General features: G+C 42.1%; 1 protein-coding gene across 1 annotated transcript; it reads right to left on the bottom strand.

The window, feature by feature from the left end:
- Positions 1–13,375: 13,375 nt before the first annotated feature.
- Positions 13,376–26,438, bottom strand: LOC120245509 (heat shock 70 kDa protein 4-like). Its single transcript, XM_039252594.1, is given in 2 exon segments — positions 13,376–14,569; positions 26,187–26,438. Coding segments are annotated over 2 exon segments (1,407 nt in total). The 3' UTR covers positions 13,376–13,414.
- Between the last annotated feature and the right edge of the window lie 1,265 nt (positions 26,439–27,703).

Below are 27,703 nucleotides of genomic sequence, written 5' to 3'. Positions count from 1 at the left end.
TGGAACGCTATTTGGGAACTATAGAGAGTAAAGAAAAATTAAGCACACTGTTTCATTGTGAGACACCAGCCACATTGTTTAGGAGCCTCCAGAAGTGGGGATTCTGTCCTGCGGTGTAAATGGGCTCAGGTAGCATTGGGACCAGAGCCTGTGGCCTCTGACAACAGAGCCATACCCTCCTAAGAGGCAGTGGTAGACAGGGTGCCTGGTGGACAGAGCGTGCCCTGTGCAGGATACAGCTCAGCTGCAGGGAGATGAAGCAGGGAAAGGCAGAGACACCAGGACTCCCATAGCGACTGCCTGGGACAGCCTGCATGTGTAGACACAAGCAAGAACCAGGGAAATGGTTTACTTTTTGAAAAATTCTTTTAACCCTTTTCTAATTATAAATACCATGTAAAGCTACACAGAGCCAGAAAAGGAGAGATTGCCTTCTATGTACTGGGTCTACTATCATTTTTCAGCTCAGAATGAGGAAACCCCGGCTCCACCAAATTAGTTTGTTAACCCTTGAGGGGCGCCTGGGTGGCTCAGTCAGTTAAGGGTCCGACTTCTGCTCAGGTTATGATCTCACGGTTTGTGAGTTTGAGCCCGATGTTGGGCTCTGTGTTGACAGCTCAGAGCCTGGAGCCTGCTTCAGATTCTGTGTCTCCCTCTCTCTCTGACTCTTCCCTGCTTATGCTGTCTCTCTCTCTCTCAGAAATAAATTTAAAAAAACATTAAAACATTTAAAAATTTAAAAAAAATTTAATTTAATAATCCTTGGGTTACACAGTGCCTTGAGGTTTTTTTTTTTTTTTTCCGGTTTTGACAATGTCTGTCCAGGATTACTTCTCAGCTATAAAATCAAATCCTAGAGGCACCTAGGTGGCTTAGTTGGTTAAACATCTGACTCTTGGTTTCAGCTCAGGTCATGGTCTCACAGTTCAGGAGATGGAGCCCCGTGTCTGGCTCTGTGCTGACAGTACAGAGCCTGCTTGGGGTTCTCTCCCTCCCTCTCTCTCTGTCCCTCACCACTTGCTCTCTCTCTCAAATAAATAAATAAATAAACAAAAGAAAGGAAAATCTTTGAACACAGGCCCAGAGGAACCTCAAAATCCGTCCTCCCTGCCTTGAGGAAGATTCTTTTATTATTATTATTATTATTATTATTATTATCCTTCTTATTACTGATATTTAACAGATCATTGTTTTGTGAGCAACTCAGACCCTAAGAAGTTGGTGAGGTCATTTGCTCAAGGTCACCCAGCAAATGTTTGGAGCAGAGATCAGAAAGCAGGTTTGGGAGGTCATGGGGGTTGTGGTTTCCCCATTACTTTACCCCATTTATTTACAAAATACACATTCCTGTATTTGTGGGAGCAAACATTTCTGGTATCTTCTCCAGCTGCCCAAACCTGACACCTCCCCATTTCCCGGGCTGAAGGGTCACTGCCTACTTCTTACTATCCATCCCTCTATTGCCTCTTCCCATGGTCTAGAATAAAAGTACAATCTGATCATCTCTACTTGCCTTTAGTTTTGGAGGGCTTTATATTATCTATAAGAAGAATCACCAGCACAAAGCAAGAGAGAAACCATGGACAAGCAATAGAGCAGAAAGAGAAGCCTGATTCTAGAGATGCATTTGGGTTCTTACCAGGCCACTGACTGCAACCCTAGACAAATCATTTAACACTTCTAATCCTCCATCTCCCAGCTGTAAAAGAATGGACCCTAAGAAGCAGAGAAGCAAAATGAAGGTGGAGATGGATGCTTGGGGAAAATGAAGAAAAAGAGGGAGAGTAGGAAGAGGAGGGGAGGGTAGAAGGGAAGGAGGGAAAGGGAAGAAATAGAGAGCTCAAAAATTCACAAGTCCAAGTACATCCGTGTCAAGTACAGAGAATGATAGACTCTGGAGAGTGGGACAGAGTTCCTAAGTCTAGAGCTGTCCTGTTGCCGCCCTAGGATACTCAGGCCCAGGCGGCAGAGCAACTGTCCCAGGCTCACAAAGTGATTCTGCACAGAAGAGGTAAGCATAGCCGTGTTTCCTGCCTCCCAGCCCTGCGTTCCCTCTCCCACACCATTCCTCTTCTATTTCGCCAAAAATTCAGCGTTGGACTGGATTTCAAGCAGTATCCACCACAAGTAACATTGCCTCAAAACGCAGTCCTTCTGGGGGCACCTGGGTAGCTCAAGTCGGCTAAGTGTCCAACTTTGGCTCAGGTCATGGTCTCACAGCTCGTGAGTTCAAGCCCCACATCAGGCTCGCTGCTGTCAGCCTGTCAGTGCAAAGTTTGCTTCGGATACTCTGTCACCCTCTCTCTGCCCCTCCCCCATTTGCTCTCTCCCCCAAAATACACATATTTTTTTTAAAAGGGGGTCCTTCTGTTAGGCTAGAAAATCATACCTAGGAAGTTTGTTGCCATAGCAAATCTTGACCTAAAATATATAAACTTAAAAAAAAGACAATTCCTACTTAAAAACAGAAAGGGAGGGAGAGAAATGGAAGCCCTAATACCTAAATAATTCCAGTCACCACCTCTTCAGCTATGAAGAAAGGACTAGAGGGCAAGCCCTGCAGGGTCCTGTGATTCACGGAACATAGGTGTTGACCCCCTTAGTGACCGAAGCCCACTTGAGCTCAGAGCATGAGGAGCAGGAAGAGAATCACACAGCCAAAAACCAGAGCCTGAAGATCGATTAGGCAAAGAGAAAACACTGTCCTTTGAGGTGAGAGAGAGAGAGAGAGAGAGAGAGAGAAACGGGCACTTGAGTGGCTCAGATGGCTGAGCATTGGACTTCTGCTTTGGGCCTCACGTCAGGCTCTGTGCTGACAGCTCAGAACCTGGAGACTGCTCTGATTCTGTGTCTCCCTCTCTTTCTTCTCTTCCCCCACTGGTTTTCTCTCTCTCTCTCTCTCTCTCTCTCTCTCTCTCTCAAAAATAAATGAACATTAAAAAGAAAAGAGAGAGAGGAGAAAGAACTTTGTGCCTGGGATCAACTTGACTCAAAGACAATCTTCCAGCAGATGAGTAATGGACAGAAGCAGCCTGTACTGGTTTAAATAATAATAATAGCTGAATAATATACAGTAGTGAATAATAACTAAAACCTTATACAGCACAGGAAAGTTATTTATGTCTTGGGTTTTTAGAATGCTCCCTTAGTGTCTTGTGTTTCTCCCGGAGCTTTTCAGAGGAATGCTTCCTTCTTTCTTCAAAGCATGTTCATTGAGCTCCCATAAACCTTTGCACAGAACTGGCACCCTAATCTCCTAAGAGGCTGCGTAATTTTGTTCTCGTGGTTCAATAACCCTTTATTCACAATTCTATCCTCATTCTTCCCTTGAAAGATATTTTTTCTGAAATAATCCCACCATAGTTCATAGAAGCCATTCAGTACACAAACATCTAAATCCTCCAAGTTATAGGACAATCTGTAGTCTGTCTTTTTGAGAAACACTTTCTCCCCACCACAGAGTACATTTCTGTTGTCATGCAAAGCAGTCGAACCAGGCCGAGGCAAAAATGTAGGAAAATAAATCCTAGCTCTCCAGATGAATTCTTGCATTTTATCTGGAACCACCTTATATAACCAAATACAAGTGTCAGTTTCTTTATAAAGTTAATGTTCATCCTGAACAAAGCAAAGAAGAGAAAAAGATTTCAGAAGGCACTAACCAGTGTATTCATGTCTTGGAATTATTTCCAAGTTTTGCAACTGCTTTTATCATTCAAAGAATATACCAAATCATTGGCTAAGGGTGTTCTTAGGCAATATTCTGTAGAGAGGAGTACATTCCCACCTTAAAATTGCAAAGTGACCTTGGTGGAAGCTTGGCCCAACTCACTTCATACCCTGCCTTTTCTTTACGATTCTTTACAGCTCTCTAAGAATACATGAGGAGAGAACGAACACCTTGCAGACAAAAGTATTCTACGAAATAGCTGAAGAATGACTGCTTCAGATAGACAGTTCAAGTGACAGGCATGGAGGAACTGGTATTGTTTGAACTGCTTTTCATTTCTTATTATACAGAACGTTCTTCAATCGGCATTGACCTTTGACATTTTTTTTCCCTAACCCGGCTAAAATAAGGTCTCTCGCTCCTCCTCTCCCCTTCTCTATAGCCCTGTCGGATCGAATCTCAAGTTGGGCTACTGCCCAAGGAGTCCTTAGTTAATTGCATGTAATAATGTCGCACCCTACTTTCAAATACTAGACCTGGTTCTCATATCCTTGTAATACAATATGACTGAGAGCTCCCACTGCCGTGGGAGCCTGTGAGCCGCTCTTCTCTTGCCTGAGTATTTTAGAATAACACAGCCCTTGGCTGTGTGGTGGTGATCTTTAAATATAATGCAGGACACCGGGCTAAATTAGTAATAGCGGCTGCTGACAGTGCTCCCTGGTCAGCTCTTTGCCAAGGGACTGCATTGCTAAGCCAGTTACACATCTCATTGGGACATGAAATTTAAATAAATGATCAGCTCAGTCAACTGGCAACCGGCATGTTCATCCTACCTAGTAGGAAGACTTTGATCCCAACACAAACTACAAAAAGAAGAACCAAAAAAGTCATCCTGGGACCAGAGACTATTTTTTAGAATCCCTTGCACGGGGTTGGACTGTCTTCGGAGGGTTTCTTCTCTGATTTTCAGAGGTATAGTACCTTCCAACCGACTGGTAAATCTCTTTAGTTAATGCAAACCTTATATAGCTGGAGACAGAACACTCGGGCCCATCTTGGTACTCATCATACTAAACAAAGAAATCTCTAGACATTCAGAAGGATTTTTATTTGGGTCTGTATTTTTGGCTGGGAAACAAAGGGAAGTCTATTTATCTTTGAGAATTTTCTTTCTTTTTTTTTTCTTTTAACCTAAGCAAGAAATGAATAATCCTAAATCATTCTGGCAAATGGCTTGTAGAACCTGGAGTTCAGAAGAGACACATAACAGCATATTCTCAACAACTCAAAAGTGCACTACTACTGAGACAGTATTACCCCTTTGGAGGTCAGGATTGCCATCCCAACCAGGAGGAAGCCATATCATATGTTTATCAGGAGGAACATATCAGAAGCAGGTTCCTCTTGGCCGGCAATTAAGGGGCACTGCCAATGGGTTGTGCTGGTTCTACGGCATTAGAATCACCTGGGTGATCTTAAGAATCCAGATTGTTGGCCCTGTGCCTACAAAATCAGACTCTCTGTAAAGAGAAAATAAGAATCTGCATTTTAAAATATGCTCCCTAGTGTTTTTTTTTTTTTTTTTTTTTTTTTTTTTTTTTTTTAACCACTTATTCAAATGGTTTTTCCCATCACTGACAGGGCTAACGGAGGCTGATGTTAGCTTGCATTTTCCCTTGATTGTGCTCTTAAAGATCCANGATCTTAAGAATCCAGATTGTTGGCCCTGTGCCTACAAAATCAGACTCTCTGTAAAGAGAAAATAAGAATCTGCATTTTAAAATATGCTCCCTAGTTTTTTTTTTTTTTTTTTTTTTTGCACTTCAAAGTTGGGAAACCACTTATTCAAATGGTTTTTCCCATCACTGACAGGGCTAACGGAGGCTGATGTTAGCTTGCATTTTCCCTTGATTGTGCTCTTAAAGATCCATCTTGGGATTAAGAGGACAGAAAAATAAAACAGTTGTAGAGAGTGTATCAAAATCTGAAAAACAAAGTGCTTGGGAGTAGCCCACAGCCCTCTCACTCACACAGTCCAGCCTCCAGCCCCACCCACTGAGGAGACTGCTCCTTGGGGATGTGGCCTTCCCAATGTGAGCAGTCTCTCAAAGCAACTCAAGAACCAGATAGGCCTAGGGTCCCAGGGTTCAATCCTTGTGTGACTCTGGGCAAATGACGTAGCACATACAAGCCTCTATTTGCTCCTCCAGATTGTGGAGTTAATAACAGCACATAACAGTTTAATAACCTACTTGACTGGATGGAGTGAAGCATTGTCCAAAAAGCCATTGGCACTCGGTGATTATAGCTAGTCTTATCATGTTTGACAGCCCTTTCAGCATTTAGGTCAAAAGTCTTTTTCTCCAAGGGTCAGCCAGAACCTTTAACTGCTTTACAAAAAAAACAAAAACTAAAACAAAAAACAAAACACCAAAGCAAAAAACCTTACTAACCTATTACAACTGACTCAAATTGCAGGGGACAGCTCATTCCTTTTGGAGTTTCCCTGCTATCATGTTTGCTGCTGACTAATGGTTGGTCATCTTTACATGACACAGACTCATACAGGATGGTCAAATTAAGTGATTCAAATTAAGTCAAATGAAGACATTTCCGTATCTGTCTTATCTGCCTCTGGGAACCCTTCTCCAGAAGCTTACATATAATCATGGCACCCAAAAGTGATTCAAAGGGATTTATCTTCTCTCTATATTATCTCTATCAGCACCTCCAAAGCAATTCCAAACAAACACAACAAAAACAAAAATTCTGGGCTTGCTATGCCAAGAGTTTTAAGATCTGTCCTGAAGCCCTCCCTTCCAATCAGCATGCCTCCTCCAAATCGCTTCTATGTAGATGTTCTGGAGCTTCCTCTGCCTTTAAGAAAATAGTGTTTTCTCATGAAAAATGCTCAACATCACTCATCATCAGGGAAATACAAATCAAAACCACACTGAGATACCACCTCACACCTGTCAGAATGACTAACATTAACAACACAGGCAACAACAGATGTTGGCAAGGACATGGAGAAAGAGAATCTCTTTTGCACTGCTGGTGGGAATGCAAACTAGTGAAGCTATTCTGGAAAACAGTATGGAGGCTCCTCAAAAAAATTAAAATTAGAACTATCCTATGATCCAGCAATTCCACTACTAAGTATTTATCCAAGGGATACAGGTGTGCTGTTTTGAAGGGGCACATGCACCCCAATGTTTATAGAAGCACTATCAACAACAGCCAAAACATGGAAAGAGCCCAAAAATCCAGTGGCAGTTGAATGGATAAAGAAGATGTGGTATATTTATATAGAATGGAGTATTACTCAGCAATCAAAAAGAATGAAATCTTGCCATTTGCAACTACATGGATGGAACTAGAGGGTATTCTGCTAAGCAAAATTAGTCAACCAGAGAAACACAAATATCATATCACTTCACTCATATAAGAAATTTAAGAGATAAGACAGATGAACATAAGGGAAAGGAAGCAAAAATATAAAAAGAGGGAGGGGGACAAAACATGAAAGATTCTTAAATATAGAGAACAAACAGGGTTATGGAAGGCTGTGGGAGGGAGGATGGACTAAATGAGTAAGGGGAATTAAGGAATCTACTCCTGAAACCATTGTTGTACTATATGGTAACTAACTTGGATGTAAATTAAAAAATAAATTAATTGAAAAAAAGAAAGAAAATAGTGTTTTCTGTTGGTTGGTTGATTGATTGATTAATGGAGATGTTCTCTGGCATTGGATACAGCATCCTCACAACATTTTCTAATGTGTGAAAAAGGAGAGAGTCATTCAGGTGTTCATCACATTAATGGAGCACTCCAACACACTAAGTGCAGACAAGGCAGGGAGGGCTCCAAGTTCGGTCCCATGCAGTCCTAGCCCTTTCCAGAATGTGCATTTAGTGACTAGAGAAGTATCTTAGAAATAAAACAGAGCAAAGAATGTGACAAACCTCACAGACTCAGCCCAAAGCAAGAACTTAACCCATACTTTTCTTCTTTATTTTTTTTCAAAAAACACAGACCTCATGGGGTGCCTGGCTGGCTCCACCGGTAGAACATGTGACCCTTGACCTCAGAGTCATGAGTTCAAGCCCCATGTTGGGCATAGAGCTTTTTAAAAACAAACAGACAAATAAAAAAACAGATATCTTTCAGAAGAACCTGTTTCCCTGAGATTCATATCCCAAACTTATCAGGGTTTGAAGAGATCGGAAATAGTTTCAACCACACTGTAATGGCAATTTTGAATCTAAAAAAACAAAAAAACTTGCTACACATTTCCAAACTTTTGCCTGAATATTTTAAAAATCCAAACAACAAGAAAAAGTCAATGAGCCCAGAGAACAAAAACCTGAGTTTAAAAAACTGAGGAAAATAGACTCCAGAGGCCATTTCCTCCAAGTGACTGGTTAGTCTTCACAGAGATCAGTACTGACCACTGGTATTTTTAAATTATTTTTTAATGTTTATTTTTGAAAGAGAAAGAGACAGTGTGAGGTAGGGGCAGAGAGAGAGGGAGACATAGAATCTGAGGCAGGCTCCAGGCTCCGAGCTGTTAGCACAGAGCCTGATGCAGGGCTTGAACTCATAAACTGTGAGATCATGACCTGAGCTGAAGTTGGATGCTTAACCAACTGAGCCACCCAGGCACCTCTTGACCACTGTTTTTGCAAAAACTCCTGAGAAATGTTTTATATCATTCTCATTCCTATTCTACACCATTCTCATAGCACAGCTGGAGAAACCAAATACCATGAGATGCCATGAGGTGACTTGTGACTCCAGGTCCTCCAGAGCAATCACAGGCCTGGCCAGAGTATGAGTGAGGAAGAGAGGAAAGAATGTCTTCCCCACTTTGCAGAGCTGCGTGGGCGTGGCAGTTACACAGCTCTTCCCTTTCTAACTGGGTGACCTCAAGCAAGCCTTCTCTTCTCTAAAGTGGGAAAATAATCGTATCTTCCCCAGGACACTGATGGAAGAAGGGAATGAGGCTGAGCATCTGCCGGCCACAGACCTTAGTATTTGGAGCCTTCACAAGTGCCCCACTGGCCTGTATGCCATATTGTGGAGATTTTCTCCAAATGGTTCCCTTACATCATCATCATCTACATGCTCCATGCTCAGGATTCACTGAATGCCTTCTTGGGAGAGAGGAGACCCAAGCCAAAAAGAGGAAAGAGCTAAGTCTGAGGCCTTCTGAAGGTGGTTAAAAAGTATAATGTAATATGGGGCTCCTGGATGGCTCAGCTGGTTGAGTGTCTGACTCTCAATTTCAGCTCAAGTCATGATCTCATGGTTCATGAGATCAAGTCCTCCATTGGGCTCTGTGCTGGCAGCAGGGAGCCTGCTTGGTATTCTTTCTCCCTCCTTCTTTCTGTCCCTCCCCCACTAGCATGGGCTCTCTCTTTCAAAACAAATAAACAAATATTTTTTAAATAAAATAAAAAGTATAATGGATAAAAACTAAGACAGATAATTGAGCATTTCTTCTGTGACCATCACAGAATGAAATCCTTTATCCAGTGCCTCATCCAGTCTTGCTACCAACAATCAAGGAGGAAGATGCTCTTACTACTCCCATTCTAAAGAAGAGGAAACTGAGGACTGGAGAACACAGTCACTTAAGGTCACCCAGCTACAAATGGCCAAATTCCAAGAGCCAATGGCAACCTGTGCAAAGAGAAGAAACACCGTACCTCCTTTCTTACCCCCAAACTCACACCTTCACATGCAGGACAAGCCAGGAAACTTGCCCAAAGTCTGATAACTCAAGCCAGTTGTTGTTTTATTCAGGGTCTACCCTTCTCTCCTCTCCTTCCCCTAAACAAAGCAGCCTCACTGTTTTATCAGGAGATATAGATAGTAACTGGTAAGAAAAACAAAACTCAGATAAATTTTGAAAGAAAATGTGGCATTACTTTAATCAAATCTCTTCCTTTGAGCTTATGGGCAGAATCTCGTCCTGGGAATAATCCTCCATAATTAAAAGTCCCTTGCTTTTGTTTTCTTTCTCTTTTGTATTGTATCAAAGACCATAGATGATGATCTTTTTCAACAACAGAAAGACTCTCAGAAGAAGTCAGCTGTGTCTCCATTGGCAGCCTGGCTACAGACGGTGCATGTGGTGGGTGATGAAGAGAACATCTTGTCTCTCTGAGGTACCCCCTGGGCAGAGTAGCTCCATCAAGGAAAGAGGTGGAGGCCCAGAATCACATGAAATGGGCAACAAAATCAGACCAGGAGCTGAATGGGTCTAACTTTGTCAAAGGAAATGCTACAGATAGGCCTTCATCACTACATGGCAATACACCCCACAGAAGGCCTGCCTCTTTAAGAAGAGACAAGTTCCAGGGGTGCCTGGGTGGCTTAGTCAGTTAAGCATGAGACTCTTGGTTTTGGCCCAGATCCTACTCTCACAGTTCGTGAGTTCGAGCCCCGCATCAGGCTCCATGCTGACAGTGCGGAGCCTGCTTGGGATATTCTGTCTGTCTGTCTGTCTGTCTGTCTTTCTCTCTCTCTCTCTCAAAAAGGTACTAATAAATAAATAAATTTCAAAAAGAGACAAATTCATTCAGCTGGCAGCTAGTGAAGGGAGAATGTTTGTCCTTAGACTGAAATGTGAAACAAATATCCACTCTTTTCTCTGAGACACATTCAGAAAAGACACTGTAATCCCCCTTTCTTCCCTCAAGGAGAAGAAAGGAAAGCACAGGGATGCTAGGATGTTTGTCCCCAGATCACACAATGGTCAGTGTCAGGCACACAAGGAAAATGCATTTGCCTCTGACTGACTCTTTTATTGGATAACAAGGCAAAGTTTACCACCTACTTCATTCCTGGAAGCTGAAAATAGAAATATGCAGTTATAATATGGATTCCATCTCAATAGCATAATCACCAAATCTATTTTTCATATTTCAGTAAAGATGTAAATCAGTATTACATTTAAATATTTACACTCCCCACATGGATTGTCATGTGAATGATATAGGTACAGGTATGATGCATGATATAATGTAATATTAATACTTAATCTCAATAGGATAATTTCTCATTTATTTTAGGATCAGATACTTCCAGTAGCTCTCTGGCCTACCATCTACCTTGAATATAACAAGAAATTTTAGGGAGTCATTTGCTGTCATATAATTATTCATAACAAATATTCACTGGATACTTCCTAGGTACCAGATACTATAATATATACCAATCTACTCTTGCTTGGCTTTGCAATTTCTTGACATTGAAAAATGTTCAAAATTAAATTATGTGGGGCACCTGGGTGACTCAGTCAGTTAAGGGTCTGACTCTGGATTTCACCTCAGGTCATGATCTCACAGTTCAGAGGTTCGAGCCCTGTTTTGGGCTCTGTACTGTCAATGCTTGGGATTCTCTCTCTCCCTATCTTTCTGCCCTGCCCCTCATCAGTCATTCTCTCTCTCTCCCTCTTTCTCTCTCTCTCTCTCTCCAACTCTCAAAAGTAAATAAAAACATTTTAAAAATCTTTTTAAAACAGTTATGTAATGGAAGAAATTTTAGACCACCATGATTCTTAAAATACCCCAAGTGGCAAGTCACTATCCCCCAAAAGTGATGTTGTTTGGCTTTGAGACAAAAAGAAATCCCAAGGTCATAGCCACTAAAGACAGTGAAAATCCTGAAGCATTCCCTCAAGTAAGGCTCTCAGTCCAGGTCTTGAATTTTGAGTTCCAGCAGCTAGTAGTCACCAAACTTTCAAACAAGAGATCCAGTGTCAATGTTCTCAAGTAAAGAAACACACAAGAGGAAACTGTCAATTTTTTAAGCAGCTTTTAACTGTCCTCTAAGAGCTAACTCAATTCTAAATGAAAACATACATTCTTTCCTTGGCTAGTCACCAATGCCCTTGCCATAACTTTGTGATCATTGATGATTCTCCTAAGTTCCCTGAGATAATTAATTCCACACAATCATGAAATAAATGCTTCAGAAAGGCATTTTCTTTCTTTGGCACTGAGTCTACCCAAAGACAGCCTGAGGTTTTAAAGAACTGGCCAAAAGATCACACAAACAGAAAGGAGAATGGTGGTTGCCAGAGGCTAAGGAAGAAAGAAATGGGGAGCTGTTGTTTAATGGGCATAGAGTTTCAATTTCCAGGATGAAAGTTCTGGAGATTGGTTGCGCAACAGTGAGAACATACTTAAGAGTCCTGAACTGTACACTTAAAAATGGTTAAGTAAGGCATGTAAAGTTTATGTTGTGTGTTTTCTACCATAGTTTACATCTTTTTAAAAACTGGCTGACAGAAGGGCATCTGGCTGGCTCAGTCAGTAGAACATGCAACTTGTCATCTTTGGGTCATTAGTTCAAGCCCCATTTTTTAGGCGTGGAGCCTACTTTTAAAAAATGGCTGACAGAAAGAATTAATTCTGAATGAAGTTCAGGAGCAACATTCAAATGTTTGTTTCTGTATTTTTTCAAGGTTTAAATATTCAATTGGGAGCTAACAGTTTAGAGCATTTTCTAGTAACTAGTCCCTCCAAGTTTCTTGGCAAATGAGACATTTGTTCTAATACCTTAAACAGTAGCACTATTGATAGTTAGATGAATATTAGAATAACACATTAGAATAACACAATTTCTACTTTTCACTTAATTCTACTAGATCAGAACCTTCCTAAACATTTTCCTGCTAACCAAATTCCTCTCTCTTCTGTCAACCCGATAGATTCTAGAGAAAGGCACCTGGTTTAGGGAATTACCCACATGATCCTTTGTTTTGTTGCACTGGTTCTCCCTTTAGGATGCAGTTCTACATACACATTCTCATCTGTACTTCATAACTGCTCTGTGACAGAAAGATGGGGCAGGAGGTCAGTCTTTCTAAACCTGCTACATGCCAGGCATCATAAGCACTCTGTACACAGTCATTCATCCTCACAAGAGGCTGTGAGGTACACCTAGGTGATTAAAACCAAGGCACTAGAGCTAAGGAATTTGCTAAAGTCTTAGAGTTAGGAAGGAAAGTATGGAGCCAGAATTTAAACCTAGAAGTCTAACCCACGTGTATCCCACATACATTCACTACATCACTGCTAATATGAGTACATGGGAAAGCCAGACTGAAAAGAGATTCAGAGACCTGGCAATTATACTAGACCATACGTTTACAGAAAATCAAAGGGACAAGGGGTGCCTGGGTGGCTCAGTCAGTTAAGCACCTGACCATGGCTCAGGTCATGATCTCACGGTTTGTGGGTTCAAGCTCCACGCCAGGCTCTGTGCTGACAGCTCAGAGCCTGGAGCCTGCTTCAGATTCTGTGTCTCCCTCTCTCTCTGCCCCTCCTCCACTCATGCTCTGTCTCTTCCTCTCTCTCAAAGATAAAAATAAAAGCATTTAAAAAATAAAATAAAACAAAGAAAAGAAAGGAAAAGGGAGGGAGGAAATAAGAAGTGGCCTTAATGTCCGGTAGATTAAAACTGAGGCTAATCTTATCCTAGGAACAAGAGCATTAGCTCTGCCTTTCCCTTGCTGTTTCCACATGCCTGCCCTGTAAGACTGTCTTGATCCACAGCTTATTCGAAGGAATCTTTTAAAGCCATATGTTCATTTTGTGGGTGTTAATTTAAACAAGATAATATAAATCATAAGTGCATATAACCACACGCATATGTGGTGTGTGTGTGTGTGTGTGTGTGTGTGTGTTTTATAACAGTCTATTTTAATAGAAACAACGGTTGGAATCAATCAATGTCCATTGCAGGAAGCTTCTTGTCGGAACCCGAAGGCGCAGCTGTGCCTGTGCCCTGCTCTGCAGCCTGAGGGCCTGGGCCATCACTAGGGCCGTCCCCTTGCCCGCCCACCGGCCCATTCTGCTCAGCGGCTTCTTGCTCCTCTTTTGGAGGTTCCACTCTGGGCTTTGGCTTTGAAACTACAGGCCCACAGGTACTTATCAGCTCCTTAATTTTAGCTTCAATCTCTCTTGCCTTGACAATGGGATCCACAGTCAGACTCTGCTTGTTCTGCAGATTCAGTCTGTTATTCATCCACTCCATGGCTTCATTCGTGCTCTTCTCCATCTTCATCATGTCTACAGCATCCAAATTGTCATACTGGTCCTCCTTGTTTTTGAAAGAGTTGATTACTTTCATATACTGTTGGATTTGTTTCCCTAGTTCTTCAAATAATTTTGGTCTTTCTTCAGATTCCTGGAATCGCATCTTAATAGGGTGACCTAGATTTTTTAATTCTGCCAATTTATCGACATAAAGTTGCTTTGGCTGGTCTTCTCCATCCTCATACAACCAATTTTCAGTATCTTCTAATTTCAAGGTAAAACTGTTTCGATCAGCCTCACTCACAAACTTCTCGTACTCGCCGCTAAGCTTGTCCCTCATCTCACACACATACTCTTCCACAGTGTTCTTGGCAACATTCCTCTCCTTCTCCAGTTTATCCTGCATGATCATCTTACCCTCATTTTCAATGTACAAGTTGAGCATCTCTCGGTCTATCTGCCACAACAGCTGATTCTCAATGGGCAGGTCCACAGTACTGGTCTTCACTTTTGCCTTCTTGGCTTGGGGTGGTTGGTCCATCTTTCTGTCTTTTGATCCAGCTTGAGAGGTCTCCATTTCTTCAGATTCTGCCTTATTTTCTGCTGGTGTGTGCTGCTGCTGCTGCTGCTGCTGCTCTTCAGCATGGGGTTCCTCTTGGTCCACTTGCATTTTCTCTTCCTCTTTTGCGTTCTGATCTGTTTCCATCGGTTCCTCATTTTCCTCAAACTTGAGCACTCCCACTAGAGATGCACTGGACACACTGAAGATGCAATGGACATTTACTCACACCTTGACTTTCACCTTTGAACTGGAGCCATCAGACTGAGGAGTGACTTCATACTCCACAGCACACCAGAAGCAACAAAATAAATGAGAATACTATTGTCAACCACTCCCCATGAGATAGAATTCCCAGTCATACCTTTCAGTACCTCATGATTATGACCTATGGCCATCTGCCTTATGAACCTGACAAGCATTCCAGTGTCAAGCTGAATGCCAAATAGGGGGAAAACAAACAAACAAAAACAAAACCTAAAGTCTTTCTAGGTAGCATAAAAAGTAAAATCCCTCCAAATATAAAATCATAAAACACAGAAATTCTGAATGATATAGTTTTCATCCATTAAAATATAGAGCTAAGCTTGAATGAAAATAAGGAAAAGTTTGGGAGCAAAGGGGAAGAAGATATTGTAAAGGAGGTGGTAAGTATTAGCTAGAGCCAACCTATGTATCTTTGTCAATCATGGTAACCAAGAGCCTTGCCTCTGACAGCCACACAGGAGCCAGGAAGGCAAAGTATAAGTTGGTACAGAGACCCCCTCCATAAAGTCCAAGTCGTGTTAGTTACAGCAACAGATTCAGTGGAAGAATGGAACAAAAAATAATAATAAAATTGGCTGGCTAGCAAATGGAGATAATAAGAAAATATGTCTGTCTTAGTCTGAGCTCAGGAGGGGAGCACTCTTAATCCTAGACATGCCCTCACATGGGTGTATGATTTGAACTTGTACCACAGAAGTGACTTAGGGAAAAATAAGAAAGACGTTAACTTAAAAGAACTCCAAGATTGGTAGCTATCCAGGGCACCAAATAGAAGCAAACCCAGATCGACTCTACAGAGAAATGTAATCAACCCAAACTCAAAAGATCCCCAAAGATAACACACCACAGAACACAGATTCAGAATCCAAAAATATATAATTACTCAAGCTGTCATGGGTGAGAATCAACAGAAACAACTGCCAGCAAAATTAGAGCCCTAGGAATGATCAGGTATGCAATACAAAATAAATATATAAAATGTTTACATAAATTAAATGGAATAAAAATATTTATAAGGAAAAATAAATATTAAAAGGTCTCAGAGAATAAACTAAGGAATTAAAAAAAATTCTGTGGGTGGGTTAAACCACAGATTAGACACAGGTGAAATGAGAATTGCTAAACTAGAAGTTACTTCTGAAGAAATTACCTGTAAGGCAGCAAAGAATGACAAAGTGAGAGAAAATACAGGAGAGAATAGAGACTAAAAGTTGCCACAATATCCTTCAGGGGATGGATGCGACTGACCATTCAGTTTTGTTTCTGGGTTGCTTTTAGATTGATTTACTCGTGAAGCTGTAAGTAAGGAAATAAAGGTGATATGGTTAAAAGAAAATTGAGGTGACTGCCACTGCTTTTTCACTTGTAAGTTTCAGAAGCAAACAAGAGGTAGGAAGAAGGAAAACTGTCATTATTCACAAACATGATTGTTTATGTAGAAAATCCAATGGAATCTATAAAATAATCTAGAAGAACTAGCAAGTGAGTTTAGCATGATGAAAAGATACAATTTCAATATTTAAAAATAAACTGTATTTTACTATACTACCAATGAATACTTGGAAATTGAAAAAATTTTAATGCAATTTAAAGTTGCATCAAAATCCATAATATTTGTAGGATGTAATCTGACAAATTATGTGCAAGACCTATACATTGAAAACTACAAAACACTGCTAAGGGAAATTAAATGAGGTCTCAACAAATGGAGAAATATAATATGTCCATGAATCAAAGGACCCTATAATGTTAAGATGTCAGTTTTGCTCAGGGGCGCCTGGGTGGCTTAGTCGGTTAAGCGTCCGACTTTGGCTTAGGTCATGACCTCGCGGTTCGTGGGTTCGAGTCCCGTGTCGGGCTCTGTGCTGACTGCCAGCTCAGAGCCTGGAGCCTGTTTCAGTCTGTGACTCCCTCTCTCTCTGACCCTCCCCTGCTCACGCTGTCTCTCTCTCTCTCTCCTAGAAATAAATAAAAACATTTAAAAAAATTTAAAAAGATGTCAGTTTTGCTCAAATTAATTTACAGACTCAACACAATCCCAATCAAAATCCCAGCAGACTTTTTTGTTGATATTGGAAAGATGATTCTAAAATTCATATGGAAATGCAGAGGACTTACAATAGACAGAAGGACTTGAGAAAGAACAAAAATGAAGGACTTTCACCACTGCACTTCAAAACTTAGAATAAAATACCAACAAAAACCAGAAACAACCCAGAAGTGCATCAACAGGTAAATGAGCAAACTGCAATATAACCATACAAGAGAATGCCATTCAGTTATAAAAGGGTATGAAGTATAATTAATATGCACAGCAACACGAATATAAAAATAATTATGTTGATAAAAGATGACAAATAGAGTTCATACTGTTAGATTTTGTTTACATATAATTCTCAAAAATGCAACTACATATAGTAACAGAATTAGATCAGTGAAAACCTTGTGGGGTGAGAGGTCAAAGAAGAAATCACAATGGGGCATGAGAAGACTTTCGGTGATGGATATTGTCTTTGTAAAAGGATTTAAAACACCATGGCAGCAAGACCTCAGATTCCCTTGACTTTGACTCTTACCTTTTTCCTGCCCCCTTTAATTTGCTACTCCTTACTTTCCTCCAAACATTGGCTAACCCAAAACCCACAAGTGTTAGAAAAATAGCTCTTGGGAGAATTGTTCTGACAGTTATCTGGATAGGATTGCACTAGCTATGCCAAGCAAGAAGCACAAAAAGGGAACAATCTCTAAGGACTCCAGATATGAGATTCATAGCAGTTAAACACTAAAACTTCTACAAGAAAAACTGCCACTATTTGCAGATGACATGCTACTGCAGAATATACATATATATATATATATTTTTTATTTTTTTATTGATTTCTAGGAGAGAGACAGAGACAGCGTGAGCAGGGGAGGGTCAGAGAGAGAGGGGGAGATACAGACTCTGAAATTGGCTCCAGGCTCTGAGCTGGCAGTCAGCACAGAGCCCGACGCGGTGCTCGAACCCACGAACCGCGAGATCATGACCTAAGCGAAAGTCAGACGCTTAACCGACTAAGCCACCCAGGCGCCCCCAGAATATACATATATTGCAGTATATGCAGAAAACCTTAAGACTCCACTGAAAAGCTATTAGAATAAGTAAATTCTGAAAAGATGCAGAGTACAGAATACACAAATATCTGTTGTGTTTCTATATACTAATAACGAAGTAACAGAAAAAGAAATTAAGAAAGCAATTTCATTTGCAATAGCACCAAAAAGAAAAAAAAAAATACCTAGGAATAACTGTAACCAAGGAGGTGAAGGACCTAGATTCTGAAAACTGTAAGACATAGATGAAAGAAATTAAAGATAACAGAAATAAGTAAAAAAGATGTACCATGCTCATGGATAGGCAGAATTAATACTGTTTAAATGTCCATACTATCCAAAGCAATATACTACCACAGGCAAGATTTAACATAATTTCTATTGAAATACCAATGGCATTTCTCACAGAACTAGACAAAAAATACTAAAACTTGTATGGAACCCAAAGCAATCTTGAGAAAAAAGAACAAAGCTGGAAGTATCATAAGCCCTAGTTCAAACTATACTACAAAGCTCTGCTAAGCAAGACACTATAAGTACAGCACAAAAAATAGACACACAGATCGATGGGACAGAACAGAGAGGCCAGAAATAAACCCATGCTTATATGGCCAATTACTCTATGATGAAGGAGATGCAATGAAGCCAAGACAGTCTCTTAAATAAATGGAACTGGGGAAACAGAACAGCTACATGCCAAAAAATTAAACTGGACCAATTTGTTAAACCACACACAAAGGTAAGACCTGAATATAAGAAATGAAATCACAAAACTCCTAAAAGAAAAAATAGGTGGTAAACTCTGGAATACTGGTTTTGGCAACATTTTTCTGGATCTGTCTCCCCAGGCAATGGAAATAAAAGCAAAATTAAACAATTGGGACTACATTAAACTAAAAAGCTTTTGCACAGCAAAAGAAACCATCAACAACCAAAAAAGGCCACCTACTGAAAGGGAAAAGGTATTTGCAAATGACATATCCAATAAGGGTGAGCATCCAAAATATAGAAAGACCTTACACAACTCAACACTCACACACACACACACACACACACACACACACACACACACACAATTTAAAAATGGGCAGGTGACTTGAATAGACATTTTCCCAAAGAGGACATACAGATAGCCAACAGACACATGAAAAGATGCTCAACATCACTCATCATCAGGGAAATACAAATCAAAACCAAAACCAGATATCACCTCACCTGTCAGAATGGCTACTATCAAAAAGACAAGAAATAATGAGGGTTCCTCATGTGCTGTTGGTAGGAATGTAAATTGGTACAGCCACCGTGAAAAAAAGTACAGAGTTTCCTGAAAAAAATTAAAAATAGAAATAACATAGGATCCAGTAATTTCATATTAAAGAAATATTAAAGAAAATAAAAACGCTAATTCAAAAAGATAGTGGCACCCTATGTTCATTGCAGCATTATTTACAACACTCAAGACATGGAAACAACCCAACTGCCCATCCATAGATGAATGGATACAGAAGATGTGGCGTATATACACACAATGGAATTGGTCATAAAAGAGTGAAATTTTGCCGTTTGTAACAATTTGGAGAGACCTAGGGGGTACTATGCTAAGGAAAGTGAATTATAAGGAAGACTAATACCATATGATTTCACTTATATCTAAAAAACAGAACAAATGAACAAAGAAACAATAACTACCACACAGAAACAGACTCATAAATACAGAAAGCAGAGTGGTGATTGCCAGACGAGAAGGTGGTCAGGAGATGAGCAAAATAGGTAAAGGGGACAATGAGGTACAAACTTCCAATTATAAAATAAATTAGTTGCAGTACAGCATAGGGATGGTGATAGATGGTAACTACGCTAATCATGGGAAGCATTTTGTAATGTGTATAAATTGAAATTACTATGATATATATCTGAAACCAACATAATATTGCATGTCCATGATACTTCAATTTAAAAAAACACGAGGGGCATCAGGGTGCCTCAGTCTGTTGAGATCTGACTCTTGATGTCAGCTCACATCATGATCCCAGGGTCATGGGATGGAGCCCCACGTCAGGCTCCACTGGACCGTGGACCTTGCCTAAGATTCTCTCTCTCTCTCCCTCTGCCCCTGTCCCCCACTTGCCCTCTCCCTCTTTCTCAAAAACAAAAACAAAAACTAAACTAAACTAAACTAAAACTTTATCTGAACCATGGCACCAAGGCATGCATCCCTCTCTTCTGCACAGCCTACAAAACTCAGGCCCTACTTTAAGTAGAGCTTCCTGGTCTTCAGAGGCTCCCTGATGCAGATCAGTTGGGTCGCTAATCTTCATGTCAGTCATGTAAACATTTAACATCTTGGTATGTGCATATGTGTGTGTCTATATAGATGTATACACATAACATATAACATATTAAATCATGTAGTATAATAGGTACAGTTTATTATCATAAAAGGAAGAAGAGCAGGCAGGAGCATCCAAACAAATCTGAGAGTGGCTACTGACTCACGCTGCAAGCCACCAGACAGTCCACAAACCCTTCCTTTCCTGGGTCCAGAGCCTATTCTGTGACTTCTCGTCCATTTTCAGCCACACACCAGAAGCCCTTCCTTTCCCTTGGGCAGTGTTTACCCGAGTGAAAACTCACCTACACAGGCAACAAACAGAGTTTTCTCCTTTTTTGGCTTCACGAGACAACTGCTTAGTCCCCTCAAGGCCTGTAAAAATTGGCATCTCATCACTGGCCTGAAAAACTAACACTGTATTCTTGTTTCTACTATGGTTTCTTTTCAGATCAAATACATCTTTTGCCCTTTTACTAAAAACAAAATGTTCGCAGAATTTCTACGTGAAATCATATTTATCATTATTTTTTAAAGAACAGAAGGGGCACCTGGGTGGCTCCGTCAGTTAAGCATCCGTTTCTTTTCATTTTCTTAATGTTTTTATTTATTTTTGGGAGAGAGAGACAGAGTGTGAGCAGGGGAAGGGCAGAGATAAAAATTAAACAATTGGGACTACAGGATCCAAAACAGGCTCCAGGCTCTGAGCTGTCAGCACAGAGCCCAACGCAGGGCTCAAACCCCTGAACTGTGAGATCATGACCTGAGCCAAAGTCGGAAGCTCAACTGATTGAGCCACCCAGGTGCCCCAGCATCTGATTCTTGATTCTGGCTCAGTTCATCATCTCACAGTTTGTGAGTTCAAGTTCTACATGGAGCTCCTTGCTGACAGTGAGGAGCCTCCTTGGGATCCTGTCTCTCTCCTTCTCTCTCTGCCCCTTCCCTACTTGTGCTTCCTCACACACATGCTCTCTCTCTCAAAATGAAAATGTAAAAAAAAAAAATTTTAACGAAATAAATAATAAAAAAACAAATGTATTGCTAACATAGAAAACTAATGTATACACAGGCATGGGCATATACTCTTAATTCTCACCTTTACTCATTAGTTTGAGCCACAGTTGGGATTTTGTTTTGTTTTGCTTTTTGAGAGAGAGAGAGTTCGGGCAGGGGCAGAAGAGAGAGAGGGAAAAGAGAAAGAGAATCCTAGGCAGGCTCCATGGTCACCGTGGAGCCCGACACGGGGCTTGATCCCACAACCCAGAGAACATGACCTGAGCTGACATCCAGAGTCGGATGTTCAACCGACTGAGCCACCCAGGCGCCCCTGTGTCACAATTTGCAATTCCATAAATACAAACACCAGAGTACACTGCTTTGTCTTTGGAGATCAAACATACTTCTGGCCTTCTGCAGTCTGTCCCCTCTCATGTGATACTGGGACCACGTGAAAGAGGAAGAAGGCTGGGACTGCGATCTGCCTCCCATGCCCGACTCAATGCCCCGCATAGTGTCCCCACCATGAGGAGCATCACTCATGAGCAACCAGCCAAGTAATCACCAATGGTACATGCTACTCCTGCTTCCTAGGGGATGAAGACAGGCTGCACTGGTGCTTACAGAATATCCTCCTGCATGACCAGGAAGAAATGAGCAGGAAAAGAGATGGTTCCTGTTGTGTTGTATTATGTTTTGTTTTCAGATTGGCCACTTGAGGTTCCTCCCAGCCTCGAGGCTGGGGTGCCTCCATGGTCCGGCGACACTGGAGGCGAAACCTCCGTGTACATACAGAAATAAGTAAGAACCCAGAGGGTAAAACTGCCATTTAAACAAGTGCACACAGCAGGCATTACAGTTGCTTATAGAATGACTCATGTCTTGAAATCTACCTGAGCGATTGATCCACCTGTGTTTGCCATGTCCTGCCCCCATGGGGATGATGTGGTCATGCCATTAACCTGTGGTGACTGCATTTACACTAAGACAGAAAAAGGTTCAGAAGTTCCCAACTTGCGAAATCCAGGGAGTCAACTTATCCTCTACAATGTCTTTTAGTCACTTGCATCCTTAAACTGTAAGCACCAAGTCTTCCCGAGGAGGTGGGGGAGGGGGAAGAGGGGGAAGGATTAAATAGAACAACCACAAATGGAGTCCACTGGTTCTGAAATAAGCCATCTAGTTCCATACAACGTAGAGGACAAACGATCATTGCAATGCAAGCTATCTGGAAACTCTTGAGGGTACCATCAAGCTAATTAAAAAAATTTTTTTAAATGTTTCATGTATTTATTTTGAGAGAGAGAGAGAGTGCATGTGCAAGTGGGGGAGGGGCAGAAAGAGAGGGAGAGAAAGAACCCCAAGAGGGCTCCTCCACACTGATAGCACAGAGCCTGACAGGGAGCTCGATCCCACCAACCATGAGATCATGACCTGAGTCGATATCGAGTCTGGTGCTTAACTGAATAAAACCCCCAGGCGCTGCTCCATCAAGCTAATTTTCAATGAGCTTGGCCTCTGCTTCCTTTCACCTACAGTAGGTGTCTGGATATCACCTGTGACCAGCGGGAAGTTCTGGCCAGGGGGTATAGCATGGGCAGGTACACAGAAGTTAGTTTGCGGGGAGTAAAATCTCTTACATACACCATTTCTTGTTCACACCTCTTAATCTGTATATGCGATGTCAAGGTCTGGATTTGCACTTAAGATGTTAATGAAATTGTTTGTACAAAGTTGCTAACACAATTTTTCATGCCCTAAGGCCTTTCTGATTTCAGAAAGGAATCAGAACACTAGAGTCCTATACCTGCTATTCTGTACTTTAAAATTCTCTTTATTTGCCATTAGTAGTTAATCCTCATTACTAGGTTAAAACTCATATTAAATATTCCCCATTTAGGGGCGCCTGGGTAGCTCAGTCGGTTGAGCAACCAACTGCAGCTCAGGTCATGATCTCAGGGTTCATGAGTTTGAGACTCGCATCAGGCTCTCTGCTGTCAGAGCATAGTCCACTTTGATGCTCTGTCTCCCCCTCTCTCTGTCCCTTCCCCACTCATTCCCTATCTCTTTCTCTCTCTCTCCCAAAAATAAACATTAAAAAAATGTCCATTAAAATTATTTGTATGTTTCTTGTCTCCTGATAGAGCATTGCACATTTCTTTTTTTTTTTTTTAATGTTTTATTTATTTCTAGGAGAGAGAGAGAGACAGTGTGAGCAGGGGAGGGTCAGAGAGAGAGGGAGTCACAGACTGGAACAGGCTCCAGGCTCTGAGCTGGCAGTCAGCACAGAGCCCGACGTGGGGCTCGAACCCACGAACCGCGAGATCATGACCTAAGCGAAAGTCGGATGCTTAACCGACTAAGCCACCCAGGCACCCCAGCATTGCACATTTCTAAGGGATATGTGAATTGAGTTATATAGTGTGCAAACTGCCCGACTGTCCATGATAGCAACACACAGCATCCCACACATTTTATTAAGGTACTCCCCATTTTACACATCATTCACCTCCACTAGACCACAGGTTACTCAATGGCAGGGACTAAAGAAGACACTAAAGCAAAGTGTTAAAGACTGGGAATCTGTAGCCCAATTGTGGTCACAACACTTAAAAGGCAATGGTCAGAAAATGGGGGAAACTGACTTTCCTCATAAAACTGGCTGTGAGGATTAGCAGAGAAGAAAAGAACTGTTAAACACTACGCCAGCATTTTCAACAGTGACTAGAATCCAGTAGATACTCTGTGACTATTGAATGAATGAACTCCTGTGTCTTAATATACAAACAAAGAAGCTTTGCCTCTAAGATAAAAGACCAAGATTGTTGTAGAAAGGCACTTCATTTTTCATTTGTTGGAAAACCTGTGGCTTCGGAAATCCTTTTTCCATATCCAGTATATATTCAATGGCAGTTAGAGACAGGAAGAAAAGGAAAATGAAAGGGGACTAAAATGACCAGGAAAGAGGGGCGCCTGGGTGGCTCAGTGGGTTGGGCGTCCGACTTCGGCTCAGGTCATGATCTCATGGTTTGTGGGTTCGAGCCCCACATCAGGCTCTGTGCTGACAGCTCAGAGCCTAGAGCCTGCTTCAGATTCTGTGTCTCCCTCTCTCTCTGCCCCTCCCCTGCTCATGCTGTCTGTCTGTCTGTCTGTCTCTCTCTCTCTCAGAAATAAAATGTTAAAAAATGTTTTTAAACAAAATAAAATAAAATGACTGGGAAAGAGCATAAAAGGTAGAGGACGTCTTAGAGAGAGGATGTGATTCAAATATAGAAAATGAAAATGTTTTTAAATTATGTATTTTTAAGTTATTTTTTAAAATATATATTTTTAAAAACCAGATGAAAATTTTAAAAAATACATGTGAGGAGAAACTGAAGAAGGAGGGGTGGGGTGAGAATTGTACAGAGAAATGGTGAGCGGGGACAAAAAAAAGGAATATAGCTCTATATAAACCATCTTGGGACTTTTTCATAATTGAGAACACTCCGTGATTCTTCCCTTCCATGGTTTGGCTTCATTCACCACTTGCTCTTCTTCCGTCTCGATCCTTCTCGCTTCTTAGGGGCACTGGGAATTCGCCTCTGGAAGAGTCGCTCTAGAGGGACCCATCACCCTGAGATATTTGTCCCTGTCGGTCGGTCGCTGGCCCCTGTTGCAAAGGAGCTTCTCTTCTGTTCCTGCTACTTTTCCTGGGTTTCACGGACCCCGGCCACCTCTATGGGATGCTCGCTCTGTTTTGAGGGTTAGGAAAACAGGGAGAACAAAAAGTAATCTCTCCACTATGAGAAGCCTGCACTGGAAGGGGTTAGCCCCTTCCCACTGGGGAAATCCCCCCTCCCCCCCACCCCGTCTCAAAATGAAACTGGGTTAATTGGGAAGGGCACAGAGAAATCCAGAAGCCCAATTAACAAAATCTGAAATCTCCCAATTAACAAGATAATTGTTACATGGCTTTGGGGCAGCATTTGGAGCTTTAAAAAAGAAACCACTTGTTCCTGGCTTAGCCTGGGAGTGGCTGAAGATCCTTTCCGTCCCACAAAAGGAGCCTAGAGGTACACAGATTCCAAGAAGTTTGGAGAGAAAACCCGTGTGGAAAGCCCTGGATGGATGCCAAATGTCCCAAGGATCTTGAGCGGAAATATCTCTTGCATATTGGACTTTATTCCAGGGAGATAACCAGTGTCAAAACCTTCGCGTAAGAAGGGGCCTGACCTACACAGAGAACATTCTTGCCCAATCGTCCTGGATGTTTATGGACTTGCCTTGGTCCTTACCTGAACTCCAATATTATCCTGTATTAGTGCCCCCTTGGCTCTCTACATTCTGGGGAGCATATGCTACCGCTCTGGTAGTTTTTATTTATTCAAAGTTTGCTTGTTTGTTTGTTTGTTTGAAGAGAAAGAGATAGGGAATCCCAAGAAGGCTCCTTGTTATCAGCACAGAGCTCGATATGGAGCTCGAACCCACAAAACGTGACATCATGACCTGAGCTGAAATCAAGAGTCAGAGACTAAACCGACTGAGCCACACAGGTGCCCCTTTTCTGGGGCTCTTTTTGTTTTTTAATGTTTATTTACTTATTTTAAGAGAGAGAGAGAGTGAGCAAGAGAGGAGCAGAAAGAGAGGGAGAGAGTGGACAGCACAGAGCCCAACGCGGGGCTTGAACCCACGAACCACGAGATCATGACCTGAGCCGAAACCAAGAGTCGGATGCTTAACTGACTGAGCCCCCCAGGTGCCCCTGGGGCTTTTAAAATCAAGATACAGGGGCGCCTGGGTGGCTTAGTCGGTTAGGCGTCCGACTTTCGCTTAGGTCATGATCTCGCGGTTCGTGGGTTCGAGCCCCACGTCGGGCTCTGTGCTGACTGCCAGCTCGGAGACTGGAGCCTGTTTCAGTCTGAGACTCCCTCTCTCTCTCTGACCCTACCTTGCTCACGCTGTCTCTCTCTCTCTCTCCTAGAAATAAATAAAAATATTAAAAAATAAATAAATAAATATAAATAAATAAATAAAATCAAGATACAGTGTCCATGAAAAACCTAAAATAAGATATGGTAGGACAGAGACAGGCTCTGTGGGCTGAGGCCTGGAGGAAGGAGGCCCCACCTCACCCTGGAGAGCAGAAGCTCATCTCCTGCACCGAATGCAGCTTCTGTTTGTGAGGTCAAGAGGCCCTGAGGAAGACAGTCACAAGAGCGAAGAGGAGCTCACAGTCCCTGGGAGCACAGTCACCGCCACCCTGAAGCAGACACGCTGCTTATGACGAGAGCTCTGTCCTTGCCATGCCGGACCTGGCCACCATCTGTGTCCTTCCAGTTCCTGTGACAGTCTGTCCCCTCCCTGGTACGGGATAGGCAGGGTAGCCAGCTGTTCATGGTCTTCCCCATGAAGGTGCCAGGCCAGGTTGCCTGCGGTGTGGACTCCGAGTGGCCTGCGAGCCTCTCGGATGGGAGCCCAGGCCATTGTGCGTGCACCTCTCACCAGCATCCAGGACACCAGGACCACGCTGTCAATGGCAGGGATGTCCCTTCACTCTCAAGATGTTGTGTTGTTATCCTTGAAACAAGTCTCTGCTTTTGTTTCTCGTGCTCTTTTGCCGGGAGGTGAGGGAAACAAGATGCAGAGGCCTGGCCTCACCAGCCCTGGGAGCTACCCACTATAAGAGAGCACTGCCTGAGGTCTGACTGGAAAATACCACTGTCAGGGTGCCTGGATAGCTCAGTCAGCCAAGCATCCAACCCGGATGGGGTCATGATCTCACAGTTTGTAAGCTCGAGCCCCACATCAGGCTCTCCGCTGTTAGCACAGAGTCTGCTTTGGTTCCTCTCTCTTCCTCTGTCTCTGCCCCTCCCTGCCCCTGTGCTCACTCTCTCTCTCAAAAATCAACAAACAGAGAGGGAGGGGGAGATGATGATGATGATGATGATGATGATGATGATGATGATGGGGCGCCTGGGTCACTCAGTGGCCCAGTTATGTGTCTGACTTTGGCTCAGGTCATGATCTCGTGGTCTGTGAGTTGAAAGCCACCATCTAGCTCTGTGCTGACAGCTCAGAGCCTGGAGCCTAGAGCCTGCTTCAGATTCTGTGTCTCCCTCTCTCTCTGTCCTGCCCCAGATTGTGCCCTCTCTCTCTCTCAAAAGTAAATAAACATTTAAAAATTTTTAAAAAGAAGAAGAAGAAGAAAACACTACTGTCCACACCTGAAATTAGCCATTCTGGTACATTCTGCGTATCTTCAACCAAGCCTGCTGATATCTCCTTCCCTTTGAATTACCAGCAAAGTTTTTGGAATACAAATGAGAATTTCTGTTCTGTGGGCAGGAAAGCCCTTAACCAAATGTAAACTCTGCTCTGTTAGTTGTTCACATTTTACTCTGCCACATGGTCCCTGACACCCCATAAGGGAAAAAAAAAAAAAAAAAACCCACCTGCGATTTCTTCCCTCCAATCAATAGAATGGCTGGTGATTAACCAAGTTCCACCCCATTTCCCCAACAGCAAAAAATGTCCTGTGGACTTGTGTACTTGGGGCTTTGGGGATTTTTTTCCCCCTTTTTAATATTCTCTTCCCCAATGTTTTAGTCCTACAGGCCTGGGAATTAATGAACAATTGTTAAGTATTCATACATTTGCTTTCAAAATCTCAAGAATAGTACTCAATCAAGTTCCCACATATTAAAGGAAAAGCTCAGAAGCTGAAATGCAACTAAACACCAGGGGCTCAT

The sequence above is a fragment of the Hyaena hyaena genome, unplaced genomic scaffold (assembly GCF_003009895.1).
Source record: "Hyaena hyaena isolate Hyena2069 unplaced genomic scaffold, ASM300989v1 scaffold_431, whole genome shotgun sequence".
Taxonomy (NCBI): domain Eukaryota; kingdom Metazoa; phylum Chordata; class Mammalia; order Carnivora; family Hyaenidae; genus Hyaena; species Hyaena hyaena.
Note: the sequence above shows the minus strand (reverse complement) of the source record. Positions and strands in the feature narration are given on the sequence as shown.